At 51.4% G+C, this 13,102-nt stretch overlaps 1 protein-coding gene across 6 annotated transcripts in view; it reads right to left on the bottom strand.

Moving 5' to 3' along the window:
- TBC1D14 (TBC1 domain family member 14) overlaps positions 1-13,102 on the bottom strand; it is a 117,648-nt gene that overhangs the window by 25,191 nt on the left and 79,355 nt on the right. For all 6 annotated transcript variants that reach the window (XM_069594786.1, XM_069594787.1, XM_069594788.1 and 3 more), the window contains 5 exons: positions 11,403-11,521; positions 9,380-9,462; positions 7,952-8,069; positions 4,695-4,801; positions 961-1,041 (listed from right to left, as the gene is read on the bottom strand). In XM_069594786.1, coding sequence (XP_069450887.1) covers positions 961-1,041; positions 4,695-4,801; positions 7,952-8,069; positions 9,380-9,462; positions 11,403-11,521 — 508 coding nt within the window. The remainder of the gene's footprint in view (positions 1-960; positions 1,042-4,694; positions 4,802-7,951; positions 8,070-9,379; positions 9,463-11,402; positions 11,522-13,102) is intronic.

Below are 13,102 nucleotides of genomic sequence, written 5' to 3'. Positions count from 1 at the left end.
AACCTACAGCATCAACAGTTTGCAGAGTTCTTTAAGAGCAAAAATCTCACAGTACCGTCTAAGGCTAGATCATCATCAGATATTTTCTAGGGTCTGAAATCATCAACAACTGTTGATAGCTGGAATTAAGGACAAGTAAGGGAATAAACACAAATGAATTCCAGACACGGATAACATCAGAAAAATCATTTGAAACCATTTGAAAAGCCATTTGAGACCATTTGAAAAATCATTTGAAACTGGCTAGAACATCGTTGCTATAAACATAGAATATATGGGAGTTACTGCAGCGTAACATTACTGTGTGTTATTTGTAACAAATAACTATGGATAACTTGCTTTATATTTTTAAAATTCCAATACCACATGGTATAAAAAAAAGATCAGCAGGAAAGATACTACTTAACAAACAGAAGCAACCACAATCATTTGTGTGTTGTGGAAAACTCTGAAAGCATAACCTAGGAACAGGCAGTGTTCCCCTCCCTTTGGAAGGCGCTGCAACCCTCCTCTCTGAACCAGCACTTGAGCCCTACTGGGGGCCGGGCTACTGTCCATCAGCGAACAAAGGAAGCCATACATGATGGCCAGCCCTCCAGCACGTGTGGACATAGACAACTCGCAGGAACTGGTATCATCTGTCTTATAAAAGCTTTTTTTTCTTTAACTCAATTGATCTTAAAAAAAAAAAAATCCCTTTTTGGGAATTCCCTGGTGGTCTACTGGTTAGGACTCAGGTGCTTAAGCCCAGGTTCAAGCCCTAGTCAGGGAACTAAGATCCCGTGTGCCATACTACACAGCCAAAAAAAATTTTTTTAATCCCTTTTCCCATGAAGCTTTCATAAATTTGCACCAACCACTATTTCAGTTAAGAAAGTTTTCCTTGTTACGTAATGATGTGCATATTTACAACTTGTATAGCCGACCAAAAGAACCCACTGGTGTTGCTGCCACACATACCTTCGGTCTCCGCTTCGGAGCCTCCCGTGCTAAAGGACCGCCACCGCTCCTTTGCTCGGGCGAGACAGATGTCAAAGAGCTCTGGAAGAAAAGCCTTTGGTAAGTTATCACGTGCACACGCATGTCTCCCCAGCACACCAGAGAATACACTGCCGCCTCGTTTAGATAACTAAAGTTCAACCACAGACTCCATGCTTATTATAGCTACTTCCTCCCTTCTGGCCAGAAGGCACTTCTGTTTTCTAAAGACATCACCATATACAGAGAAATACACAAAACGCCACTATGCCTGGTGTTCATTACACCACCCATCCGTAAAGCTATTTCGTTTTGGTGTGTTTGATGAGGCTGCGGCCTCGCTAGACTCTGAGCTCCGGGGTGAGACTGTGAGGGCCTCTGGTCACATCTGAATCCAGAACAACAGCACTGGACTGACACAGGCCAGGACACTCGGTGAGCACACGACTGATGAGCAAAGCGGGAAACAAGCAGAAAACCAGCTGGTTTCAAATAAAGCAAGATGGAACCGCTACCCCCGGCCCAGTCTTCCTGAACCTGTTGCCTGAAAGTGCAGGAGGGGTGAAAGCAACACAGGCAGAAGTTTCAAAAATAAATATTCTCAGTGGCAGCAAAGCAGCGAGACGTCTCTCACAAGACAACCGTCAGGTCTTCATATCTGGGACGGACTTATTCAGCCATTCTTCTCTTTGGGTAGTCTGGCAACGGTGAAAGAACTCGAGCTCACAAATCTCACTGCCGTACGCAGACCTCCACGCCCCACCCTTCCTCAAAGACTGAACCCAGAGACACCTCCGAGCCCCTGCTGTGCCCGTCCAGCCCCCGCGCCTCGCGGCTGCTCTGGCTCCAACACTGCCCAGCCACTGGCTGCCCTGGATCAGGAACAGTCACTGAGACTTAACGGCTGCTACCCAGGGAATTCCTACTGCTTCATTCTTTCCTTCAATACTTCTGGAATATAAAGCAGAGCACAACTGCCTCCCAGACAGTGAATGCTATTTTTAAAAACATAAGTCAAATTCTAGTAACACTACTGTGTTGTAACAAGCTAAATTCTGATTACCAACCTTCTTCTAACCTTGTGAAGGAAGGACCTGACTTACAATCTACGCTCGTCTGTAAGGGCAGAACAACTGTGAAACGTAACATCGCATTAACGTCATATTAACCTGGAAGGCAGTGGGCGTCTGAACTCAGCTGCTTATGGGACAAACCTGGGGATGTGCTGAGCCGGAGGCCACAGGGTCTGGGGCGCCCCTGCCCACTCTGCTTCCAGGAGGCAGGCGGAGCTGCTCATCTTGGCAGGAGGTGGAGGAAAACCAGCACGTGGCCGCTGGCCACTGGGAGCCGCTCCCCAGTGAGGCGCCCGACAGTTACAGCGCAGACGCGGGCAGCCCTGGGGAACACAGGGCAAAGGGCAGTTTCCACAACACCGCCACGCTTCAGCTGGCGTGCATTTGTAGGGAGAGAGGGAGCTCGAACAGTGACCCCATCTTCTTCCTGGAGGAGCTTCAAAGTACAAGGCTAACTCCCTCAAGAGTGAAGGCAACGGTACTACCAGGCTGACCCTCAGGGAGTTTCCACTCGCACAGCTGCAGACACAGCAAAACCTTGGGGCTTCCCAGATGGCAGCATGGGCTTCAGCGGTAGCTGCCTAACCTGTCGGGGTGGCTGACTTCCTCAGAAGGGAAGCAAGGCCGACAGTCCCTGCCCCTCAGGCTGCTGTCCACGTTCACCACGACACGAGAAAGGGCCTATCCGATGCCTGGCCTCAAGAGGGGACTTCAAGCTCATCAGTGCAGTCACGGAGGCTTCACACAGCCAATCTCGAGATTAAGGAGGACCCAATACGGCGGCATTCACACTCATCCATCTGCTCCTTCATTCACCCAGCAAACACTTCCTGAGAGCCTGACTGTGCAGAGGTTGTGCAGGCCTTCAGGTGATGAGAGGGACAGCTTGAGGCCCCACCCTGCTGAGCGCCAAGTGAGGTCAGCAACTGACTTCAGGCAGCTAGCTACACAAGAAAGACACAATTTAAATAAAACTGGCCAGTATCGAGATTTATGCAGACTGTCAAGGCATGGAACTGATTAATTAAGCCATTTCGCCTGATACACTATGATATAGACTATGGAGGATTTTAATTTAAATGAAATCAGTGCAGCCAACGGTGAGAACAGAAAATTAAATAGAATACACACACCCAGAGTATGCTGCATTGCGCCCAGCTGGCTTAGAGCTGTTGACACGTTTAGAAATTCTCAGGAACAGGGACTGAGACAAATTGTCGTCCATTCTCCAAACACTGACTTTTGGGGAAGCTTTTGTGAAACCATTTCCACAAGTAAATGTTACACATCTTTTCACCTACAGATGTTAAGTTTTGGGCAGGTATGGACTAACAACAACAAAAAAATGGAACTCTGAGGAGATGACAAAGAAAAGAACCAGTAACCATCCACCCAACCAGCTGTCACTACTCAAGAAGAACCCTGCTGGCCAGGGCTGAAATCGCAGTATAAGCTCGGTATCTTACAAAATAAAACTTACAACAACAGTATGAACCCCAGCCACAGAGAAGCTACAAACCAATCTATTTTACACTCAAGGGCCTTCAAGAGGGTAAAAAGAAAAAGCCAGCCACCACCAACACTACAAGCTGGGCACTAATACAGAGAAGGCAAGGAAAGAGTTCCTGGCCTGGGCATTGTAGGCTGCAGACAGAGAGGAAATTTGATATTACTTTTATCAACAACCGTCAGTAGAATTAAGGACAAGTAAGAGAATAAACACAAATGAATTCCCGACAAGAAAACACCCCCCCCCCAAAAAAAATTTGATCTAGAACATCGCAGGTCTAAATGTAGAGCATGTTTATTCCAGACTGCAGACAGGAAGGGAGGGAAGTCAAGATTCCTGTTTACCAGGCACTTCACTGTGAGCCTGAGCTCCTAGGGTCGGTTTCACCCTGGCTCACAGCATGCAAAGCGCTGGATAGGGAGGGAGCGAAGCAGTGGACACCCTCATGGAAGAAAAGCTCGCCCGAACCATACGAGGGCGTGCGGTGGGGCAAACAGCCCTGAGAAAGCAGGGTCCAGGAACTTCCTGGTGGTCGGTGGCTAGGACTCGGGGCTTTCACTGCTATGGACCAGGGTTCCATCCCTAGTCTGGGAACTAAGATCTCACAAGCTGCGCAGCATGGCACGTCCAAAAAATGAGGGTACAGAGCTCCCGTCCCTCTGGACTGAAGCTACCAGACCCTCAAGGACCCGGCGGTAGCACAGCGTGCTGTCCCCACTAAGCTGCTTATATAAAAGACGCCAGGGCCGGGCGGGATCACAAACCCTACAAACACAGCACCTCCACAAAGAGAAACACCCCACACACACCGTTTTCCCGTCCCCCTTGAGGCTTGCTTTCCACACAGTTCTAGGAGAGATCCTGGCGTGACTCAGCCCACCAATGTTCCCCACCATGTGTCAGGGAGGATGACCGGCCCAGCAGGGAGGCAGGCGTTGGTTCTGAGCCACCAGATGACTGAGGCACCCGGGGTGCTGCCTCCTAATGCACCGCCTCCCGGAGGCACGCTGGCCTCTTGAAAGACACGGCTTCATGGCAACAGCTGCCTTTCTTCCTGAGCAGGCACACGGGATGGGAGACGCCCCAGGACCGAGGGTGGGCTCCCCGGGCTGAGGACCATGCGAGCTACTCACCGTGGGTGATGTTTAACTCGTTGCCAATGGCTAAGCTCCAGACCTTGCCTCTCACGCTGGGAGGGATTCCCTGCCACCACAAATCTCGAACTTTTCTAGAGCACCACCTGAACGAAAACGGAAGCGTGAGTTCGTGAGTTTGTTCTCAGTGAAGAAACACTTGTCTGCCCACATGCTTACCCCCAAGCCACAGAAGTGTATGTCACAGCCCTGGCCTCAGGGGGCTCACAGGTCAGCGATACGTACAGACCAGGAGACTAGTGACTGCCTCCCACTGAGCAGTGACCGGGCCACGTACACTGCAGGCACTGCTCATGCAGAGACGGGCACCAGCAACCGGAGGGGCCCAGGGCTCTGTGCTGAAGCCGGAGTCTGCCTGACAATAGCATTCCGAGCAAATGAAGAGTGGGAAGGGCTTTCCGAGTGGAAAGCACAGCAACAAGAGACGACCTGGCCTGCTCCGGGAACCGCACACAGCTGGGCAAACACCTGCGGGGGGTGGGGGGGGGGGAGGTGGCACCACCACAGAGTGGCAGTGGACAGGCAGACCCCAGGGCCCCGTGACGGGAGCCGCCCACCACCGCCCTGCTGCACGTGGGCGAAGCGCTCGGGCAACGACTGCTGGACTCTAACAGCCAGAGCCCGCGAACTCACACCGCTCTGAGCTGCACAGAGGCGCTGCGTCTGCTGTGCACAGTGAACACACACTGCTAACAGACGGGGACAAGCGCGAAGGTGCCGAAGACTCAACACAGCGCTTCTGAGCACGGGCTGAGGGTGGAGGAGCACGGGCTGAGGGTGAGGAGCACGGACTGAGGGTGGAGAGGAGCACAGGGTGAGGGTGGAGAGGAGCACGGGCTGAGGGTGGAGAGGAGCATGGGCTGAGGGTGGAGAGGAGCACGGGCTGAGGGTGAAGAGGAGCACGGGCAGAGGGTGGAGAGGAGCACAGGGTGAGGGTGGAGAGGAACACAGGCTGAGGGTGGAGAGGAGCACAGGGTGAGGGTGGAGAGGAACACGGGCTGAGGGTGGAGAGGAACACGGGCTGAGGGTGGAGAGGAGCACGGGCTGAGGGTGGAGAGGAGCATGGGCTGAGGGTGGAGGAGGACAGGGTGAGGGTGCGAGGAGCACGGGGTGAGAGTGGAGAGGAGCACGGGCTGAGGGTGGAGAGGAGCACGGGCTGAGGGTGGAGAGGAGCACGGGGTGAGAGTGGAGAGGAGCACGGGCTGAGGGTGGAGAGGAGCACGGGGTGAGGGTGGAGAGGAGCACGGGGTGAGGGTGGAGAGGAGCACGGGCTGAGGGTGGAGAGGAGCACGGGGTGAGGGTGGAGAGGAGCACGGGGTGAGGGTGGAGAGGAGCACGGGGTGAGGGTGGAGAGGAGCACGGGGTGAGGGTGGAGAGGAGCACGGGCTGAGGGTGCGAGGAGCACAGGGTGAGGGTGGAGAGGAGCACGGGCTGAGGGTGGAGAGGAGCACGGGCTGAGGGTGGAGAGGAGCACGGGCTGAGGGTGCGAGGAGCACGGGGTGAGAGTGGAGAGGAGCACGGGCTAAGGGTGGAGAGGAGCACGGGCTGAGGGTGGAGGAGCACGGGCTGAGGGTGGAGAGGAGCACGGGCTGAGGGTGGAGAGGAGCACGGGCTGAGGGTGGAGAGGAGCACGGGCCGAGGGTGGAGGAGCACGGGCTGAGGGTGGAGAGGAGCACAGGGTGAGGGTGGAGAGGAGCACGGGCTGAGGGTGGAGGAGCACGGGGTGAGGGTGGAGAGGAGCACAGGGTGAGGGTGGAGAGGAGCACGGGCTGAGGGTGGAGAGGAGCACGGGCTGAGGGTGGAGGAGCATGGGCTGAGGGTGCAGAAGGCACAGCCCCACCCTCATCCGAGCCCCCGGAGCAAACCCCTTCTCCTCTCTCATTCAGCGCCCTCCTCCCTAAGGCCAAGATGATGAAACCTCCCCTCACACAGAGGGCCAGAGAGGATTAAGTGGGGAGGTCACAAAGGCCGCCGCCGCACAGCCTGGCACCCGGCGCGGGTCCGTAAGCGGCGGTTCTCGTGTGCACGTGCGCCTCTGGATGCCATCAAGCATCAGGCAGTGCGCGACGGGCCAGGCTGGGCCCTGCCACCATGTGGGGAGGCAGTCCGGGCTTCTGAAGACCTCAACTCTTGTTACTGGGCCCCACTTGGGAAGAGGTGCTTTCTGACCATGTCTGAGGGAAACAGGCTCTGGGTGCAGCGTGTCTTCCCAGCGGAGAGCCCAGAGTGATCTCCCCCAACCCCACTCCCAGCGATGAAAGTGAGTGACAGCCAGCTACGTGCCCAAGCAAGCCCCCAGCTTCCTGGCCCACGGTTCAGGCTGAAAGAAAGGGAAAAGGAACTAGCACCCAAGCCTCTCCACAGCTCCAGCTGATGTGGGGAGGCCCCGAAGGAGCCACCAGCCTCTGTGCGTGGGCCTGGGGCTGCTGTCCCTCCACACACCGGCCCCGGGACTGCCGTCCACACGCTGGTCCCCAGCCATCCACACCAGGCCCCAGGAAGCCGTCTGCACGCCGGCCCCTAGCCATCCTGAAGATGCACAGTGCATCTTCAGACAGAAAGAAGATAGCAGCTGAAGGACTCGAGTCGTCCCCGACTCCTGGAGGCCGTCATCAGAGCAGCTCCGGCACCCCGGCTCCCTCAGAGGACAGACACTCGAGCAGACGGTACAGTGTACCCGGGGGTCCTCTGTGGGCACCTGGAGCCAGGGCCAGGGCAGAAAAGGCTTCTCCAAGGAAGACTGAGCTTTAAAGAACAACGTGCTCACTGGACAAGGAGATACGGGGCAAGAGCACTGAGACAGCAAGATGAGAACATGCAATGGCCCCGAGCCTCCCCAAGGGAAAGACTCGCCCAAGCAAAGGAGAGGCGCAAGGCAAGGCCACAGGGAAAGGGACGGCTGTGCCACGGGAGGCCCGTCAGCTAAGCCACGAAATTCACAGCCTACACTGGAGTCCCAGGAGGCTGCTGCAGTGTTAAGTGTGGAAGCGACACACGTTTGTGCCATAGACTGCTGAGGACAAGACGAGGTGGAAGGGGCGGGAGAGGAGGGCGGTCAGAGCGCCCGTGGGAGGAACAAGGCTAGACCAAGGCAGGGGAAGGAGACCATGCGTCTCAAACTTTTCAGGCAACTTCATCAACGGAGGCGACGCCAGCTACACTTAATACAGCTGCTTCCCATAAATTCTGCCAAGAAACGACATGCCGCCTAGGGTGTCTGTGACGTCAGAGCGTACATTGTTTCCCAGTTGGGCAAAATCTCGTTGTTCCAAGTGAGGACCGCATTTCCAATACTTTCTTCCAGTCTGCATCTTTCTTCCAGCTGCTTTTTCCTCCTCTGGGCTTCTTTCAGCTCTAGACATCACAATTAACAAGAAGAAAACATCTGTTAGCTGATATCCACTGATTCCCGGCTGGGTGACCCTTCTCAAAGAGTCAGGCTGCAACACACCAGGAAGACAGCACTGAAGCATAGTGTTTAAGACCTGACCTGGTTCATCTCACAGCTTAGGAAGTCTAGAAACCTTCAGTGTTATTTACCATTCAGTCAGCTTTTTGTAACACACATGTTGTATAACATGTATACAGAAAAGAACTCAGACAAGAACACGGCAAACCTATCACGTGACAGACAAACCCATGAAGTTCCCACCCCAATCAGGAGACGGGACAGCAACAGGCGCCAGAAGCTCTGTGCTTCTTTACCCAATCCCCCTTCCAACGGAACCTGCAACCTCGCCCCTCACAGCTTAAGAATAACTCTGAATATGTAACAGCAACTGAGAAATACCACGCATTTTCATTTACATATACCTTTTGGGGGGTAAAATACACAAAACATAAAATGTACCACTTTATCCCCATTGAGCGTGCAATTCAGTGGCATGAAGTACATTCATGTTGTTACGCAACCGTCACGGCCACCTTCCGACTGGAACTCTGTCCCCACGAAACACCCACTTCCCATGCTACCCCTTTCCTGCTCCCCAGCCCCTGGCAACCTCCAGTCTAATTTCTGTGTCTGTGAATCTGACTATTCTATTGGGTTGGCCAAAGAAGCTCATTTGGGTTTTTCTGTTGGAACTTTGGCCAGCCCAGCAGATGCCTCACATAGGTGGGACCATACAGAATTTATCCTTTTGTGTCTGGTTTGTTTCACTTAGAACAATGTCTTCAAGCTTCATGTTGCAGCACGTGTCAGAACTTCGTTCCTTTTTAAGGCTGGACGATATTCTGTTGCACGGGCAGACCATGTCATTTTACTATGTACACTTCTTAAACATCTAAGAATCATAGGGTGTTTAGGTGTCACGCGGCACTTTAACAAGTCCCAACACACCTCCTTTTAAGTGAGGAGAACTGAGCCCACGGAGGGCAGAGAGCCGCCTCCCCATCCCTGCGAGCTAAAGCTTTGCCCACCCTAGTACTTCCATCCTACACAAGCTCTTTCCTCATGTAAATTCAAAGTATTACCTCGATAAAGTTACCAGGAATAAACAGTTAGCGGGAATGTACATTTTTGATGAAAAATTATAAATTTCAAAATATTAAAGGCATTCACCAAAGTTCCGGTTCTAAAGCTTCAAAATGTAAAGAGAAAACACCTAGGAAGACACAAACTCTCGTGCTGCCTTACATAACCAAACACATGTGAATTCCATTACCTCGTTTTTTGGCCTGAACCACCATTTCTTCATACTGTTGCCTGTGTTTCTGAGCTTCTTCAGCTGGCTTCGCTGGGAGATTTCTTGATAAGGAAAAAAAAAAAAAGATTTTCCACCATTTCAAGTATTAAAGAGAAACTTGGAGCATCATTTACTAAAAAAATGAGAAGCTCAAAGATGAAAACTACCTTTGTTAGATGATAAAAGACACAGCTCTTTTAAAACCTAAAAATGTATTTTTTTAAACAAAGTAAAATAAAGCTCGTTTTTAAAAACTTGAAATCTGAAGATTAGCAGAAAGAAGAAAATAGCAATTACCCACAATTCCAATAGAGATAAACACTTAAATCTTTTCGTGTCTTTTTTCACCCCAGGTCTCCAAAGAAACTTTGATTTGACCACATGCACTAATCACTGTCAACAGTCACCGGTGAAGCTCACTAATGGCGTATATTACATGTATGCATGAATCTACTCCCTGGCCTGTTTTTCAAGTGTGCAAATTTCACACTAGCTATGCGGTTCATCTGTCTTATATCTGTATCTATATATATGCATACACACACACATAGATTCATACAGCAATCGTAAACATCTAAATGTGGAGGACAACTTCGAATTCTGGTTAAAATAATGAAAGGCAAAAAAAAAAAAATTTATTAAAAAAAAAAAAATGAAAGGCACGTTCTCCTTCTGAAGCGTGCTGGTGACTCTGCTGGCCCTGGAGAACCGGGCGGGCGGCCATGTCTGGCTGGTATGTGCCTTGCAGTGTCCCCCGCGCTCCCCGTGCTGAGCTGAATGACCGTCTCTACTGCAGGGCAACAGCTCGCGTCTCAGGGAGTGTCACAAGGGCTGAGCTTCACAGGGTGGCAGCTGTCACCCACAGTCCCTAAGTCCCTACCTACCTCTGAGTTCGCCGTGTCTCTTCCCATCTACCCATACATCCACAATGTCCAACGACCAAAAATTAACATCGGAAGACACATAATGCTTCTTCAGACTTCATCAATTTTAAATGTCAGGGTTGGCAGGGACCTTAGAAACTCTAGGTCAGAGTTTTACAATCTCTCTTAAGGAAAACAAACAAACAAACAAACTGTGGAATCTTTCTGTTCAAAAACAGGGTTCTATGGAAACGGACACTTAACTAGAGATAACCTCTGGCCTGGTACAATGGAGCAATCCCTTTATCTAACTAGGGTCTCCAAACACGATCTGCAGGCCAGTCACCAAAACCAATCTCCTCGTCAGTTCGAGGCAAACCAGAGGTTGGAGGGGAAGACCCTTGCTAAGGCTCACCCAGCCCGTTTACTGCAGCACATCCCAAAGAACCAGCAGGCTAGTCCAGGCACTGTTCTGCCATTGTCTGGGGTACCTCTGAAACACCCTCTTCAGGGTATTCACTCTGCTGTTTCTTACAGTTACAAGCCAGTCTATATAACAGTTCTGCAAGTGTTTAGACATGCTAAATTAAAAAGTCACTTGAACAGAAAATCCGGGTTAAAACTTCTAGGTCAGGGCTTCCTTGGTGGCTCGGCGGTAAAGAATCTGCTGCCAACGCAGGAGACTCGGGCTCAACCCCTGATCTGGGGAAGATCCACATGCCACGCAGCAGCCACCCCTCTGTGCCACAGCTACTGGGTCTGTGCCCTAGAGCCCGGGAGCCACAACAAGGGAAGTCACCACAGTGAGAAGCCGGCATCCTGCAACGAGAGAGGAGCTTCTGCTCTCCACGTCTAGGAAAAAAATCCTGAGCAGCAACGAAGACCCAGGAGAGCCACAAATAAAAATTTATTAATTAAAAAAAAACACTTCCATGTTACATGAAACTTTTCCGAATCAGTCACACTATCATACAGAATACACATTACCACAGGGGACGAAGAGGGAACCTGTGTTTTTAGTAAGTGTTGTGCTAACTTGTTCTTTCCCTCAGGACCCAGTCCTTTGCTAATGAAACGGCGACCAGCAAGCGGACTGATCCCCCAGAACAAACTCTCTACAGACTCTCGTTCAGACTCACGCTGGTCTGTCCTCCAGGATGAGTGCGGTGGTGGAGAGAGGCTCAAAGTCAAGATTCTTCCTCACATTCTGCTTCGGAGAGGGAGGCTTGCTAGGTCGTCCAGCCTTGTCTTCATATTCCTAGGACAAAGAGACCAGGGATAACTCCAGGCCCGGCCAATTCTGAGGTTACAAAGCCCTTTTCAAAGTAAGAAAGCTGTTTTGTTACGAAATTGTCAAGTCCTTTAAGTTGACTTTGAGGATGACATACTGAAAATATTTCTTGCTCTAAGAAGGAAAAACTGCCAATGAAAGGGTTCCTACAGCTCTGCGGTTCAGGTCATCTCGTCATGGGGACTGTGGGCTTTCCGCGCTGGTAGGGAAGTCACTAAAGATCTCATCATTCCAGCTGCCCCTCGGAGGGACCACAAACACTGACTCAGGCCTCCTATGTGTCTTCTGGGTAAGAGGCGTGGATTCTGTCTTCTGGACATGGTAAATTTGAAATGATTGTTGCAGTGGCCACCAGGAAGCTCAGAGTCAGAGTGACAGCCAATTCGGGCACTCCTCTGACCCTCCGGCTTCATCTCCCACTCCCATCCTAAATTTCTAATGCATTTCCATTTATCCCACTGCATTTTATCGATTTTTGTTAACTTTTCAAATCTTTTCCAAAATGAGGAAGGAGTTAAAGTTCTTGCTTGCAGGTGCTTAAAGCTGTTTCATTTTCTTAAAGCAGAAACATCAAAAAAAGAAATTCTTTAACACCTTTGTATGAAGCCATCATTGCCAGTTGGTACATAAATAATTGTGCCATGCCCTGGAAATCTTGGAGCAGCCTCCGCACCTCCAGGTCACTAATCTGTCCTATGAACTGCAACCACAAAACCTCAGTCACACCTGGCGACCCACATTCCAAACACCCAACCAGCAGACTTCAGGAGAGCCAAGTGACCTGGGCCAAAGAGCCCAGTTTCTAAAGTTCTGTGTGTATCCTTGCGTGCATGGGTGCATGCTAAGTCACTCAGTCACACTGACACTCTGCGACCCTGTGGACTGTAGCCTGCTGGGCTCCTCTGTCCATGGGATTCTCCAGGCAAGAACAGTGCAGTGGGTTGCCATGGCCTCCTCCTCTGTACCCTTAGCCTTCTGCAAAAATAAAACCAGCATTTTATTGTCTATTACAGACAAGGCTCTCAGGACTCTACCTTAAGTGAAGGCCACCTAGCTGGGAAGGTAGGGTAGAAACAGAGCAGCTGGCCTAAGATGTAAGTGAGCGCTCCAGATGCAACCAGAGCAGTGTCAGGAGTGGACAGTGATGAACTGCCAAGTGCCGTTTATTAGCTCTAGCTGTTAACGGGGTACTGCTGGTAAAACTATCTGGCTAGCGATTATTCTCTCAGAAAAGCCTGTTGAGGTTTCTAAAAAGTTTAAAGGAAAAACTACTTCCTCAGAAGCCACAGGCTGTGAGAAGGGTGTGCACCGAGAAGCAGGTGGGAGGGGCAGTTTCTGTACATCTGGACGCACAGGGTTAGACGGCTCAGCATTGTTCGTTGCTGTTGTTCAGTTGCTATGCCACGTCTGACTCTTTGTGACCCTGTGGACTGCAGCACACGAGGCTTCCCTGTCCTTCACCACCTCCCGGAGCTTGCTCAAACCCACGTCCACTGTGTTGGTGATGCCACCCAACCATCTCATCCTCTGTCGCCCCCTTCTCCTCCT

This window comes from Ovis canadensis, chromosome 6 (genome assembly GCF_042477335.2).
Source record: "Ovis canadensis isolate MfBH-ARS-UI-01 breed Bighorn chromosome 6, ARS-UI_OviCan_v2, whole genome shotgun sequence".
Taxonomy (NCBI): Eukaryota; Metazoa; Chordata; class Mammalia; order Artiodactyla; family Bovidae; genus Ovis; species Ovis canadensis.
Note: the sequence above shows the minus strand (reverse complement) of the source record. Positions and strands in the feature narration are given on the sequence as shown.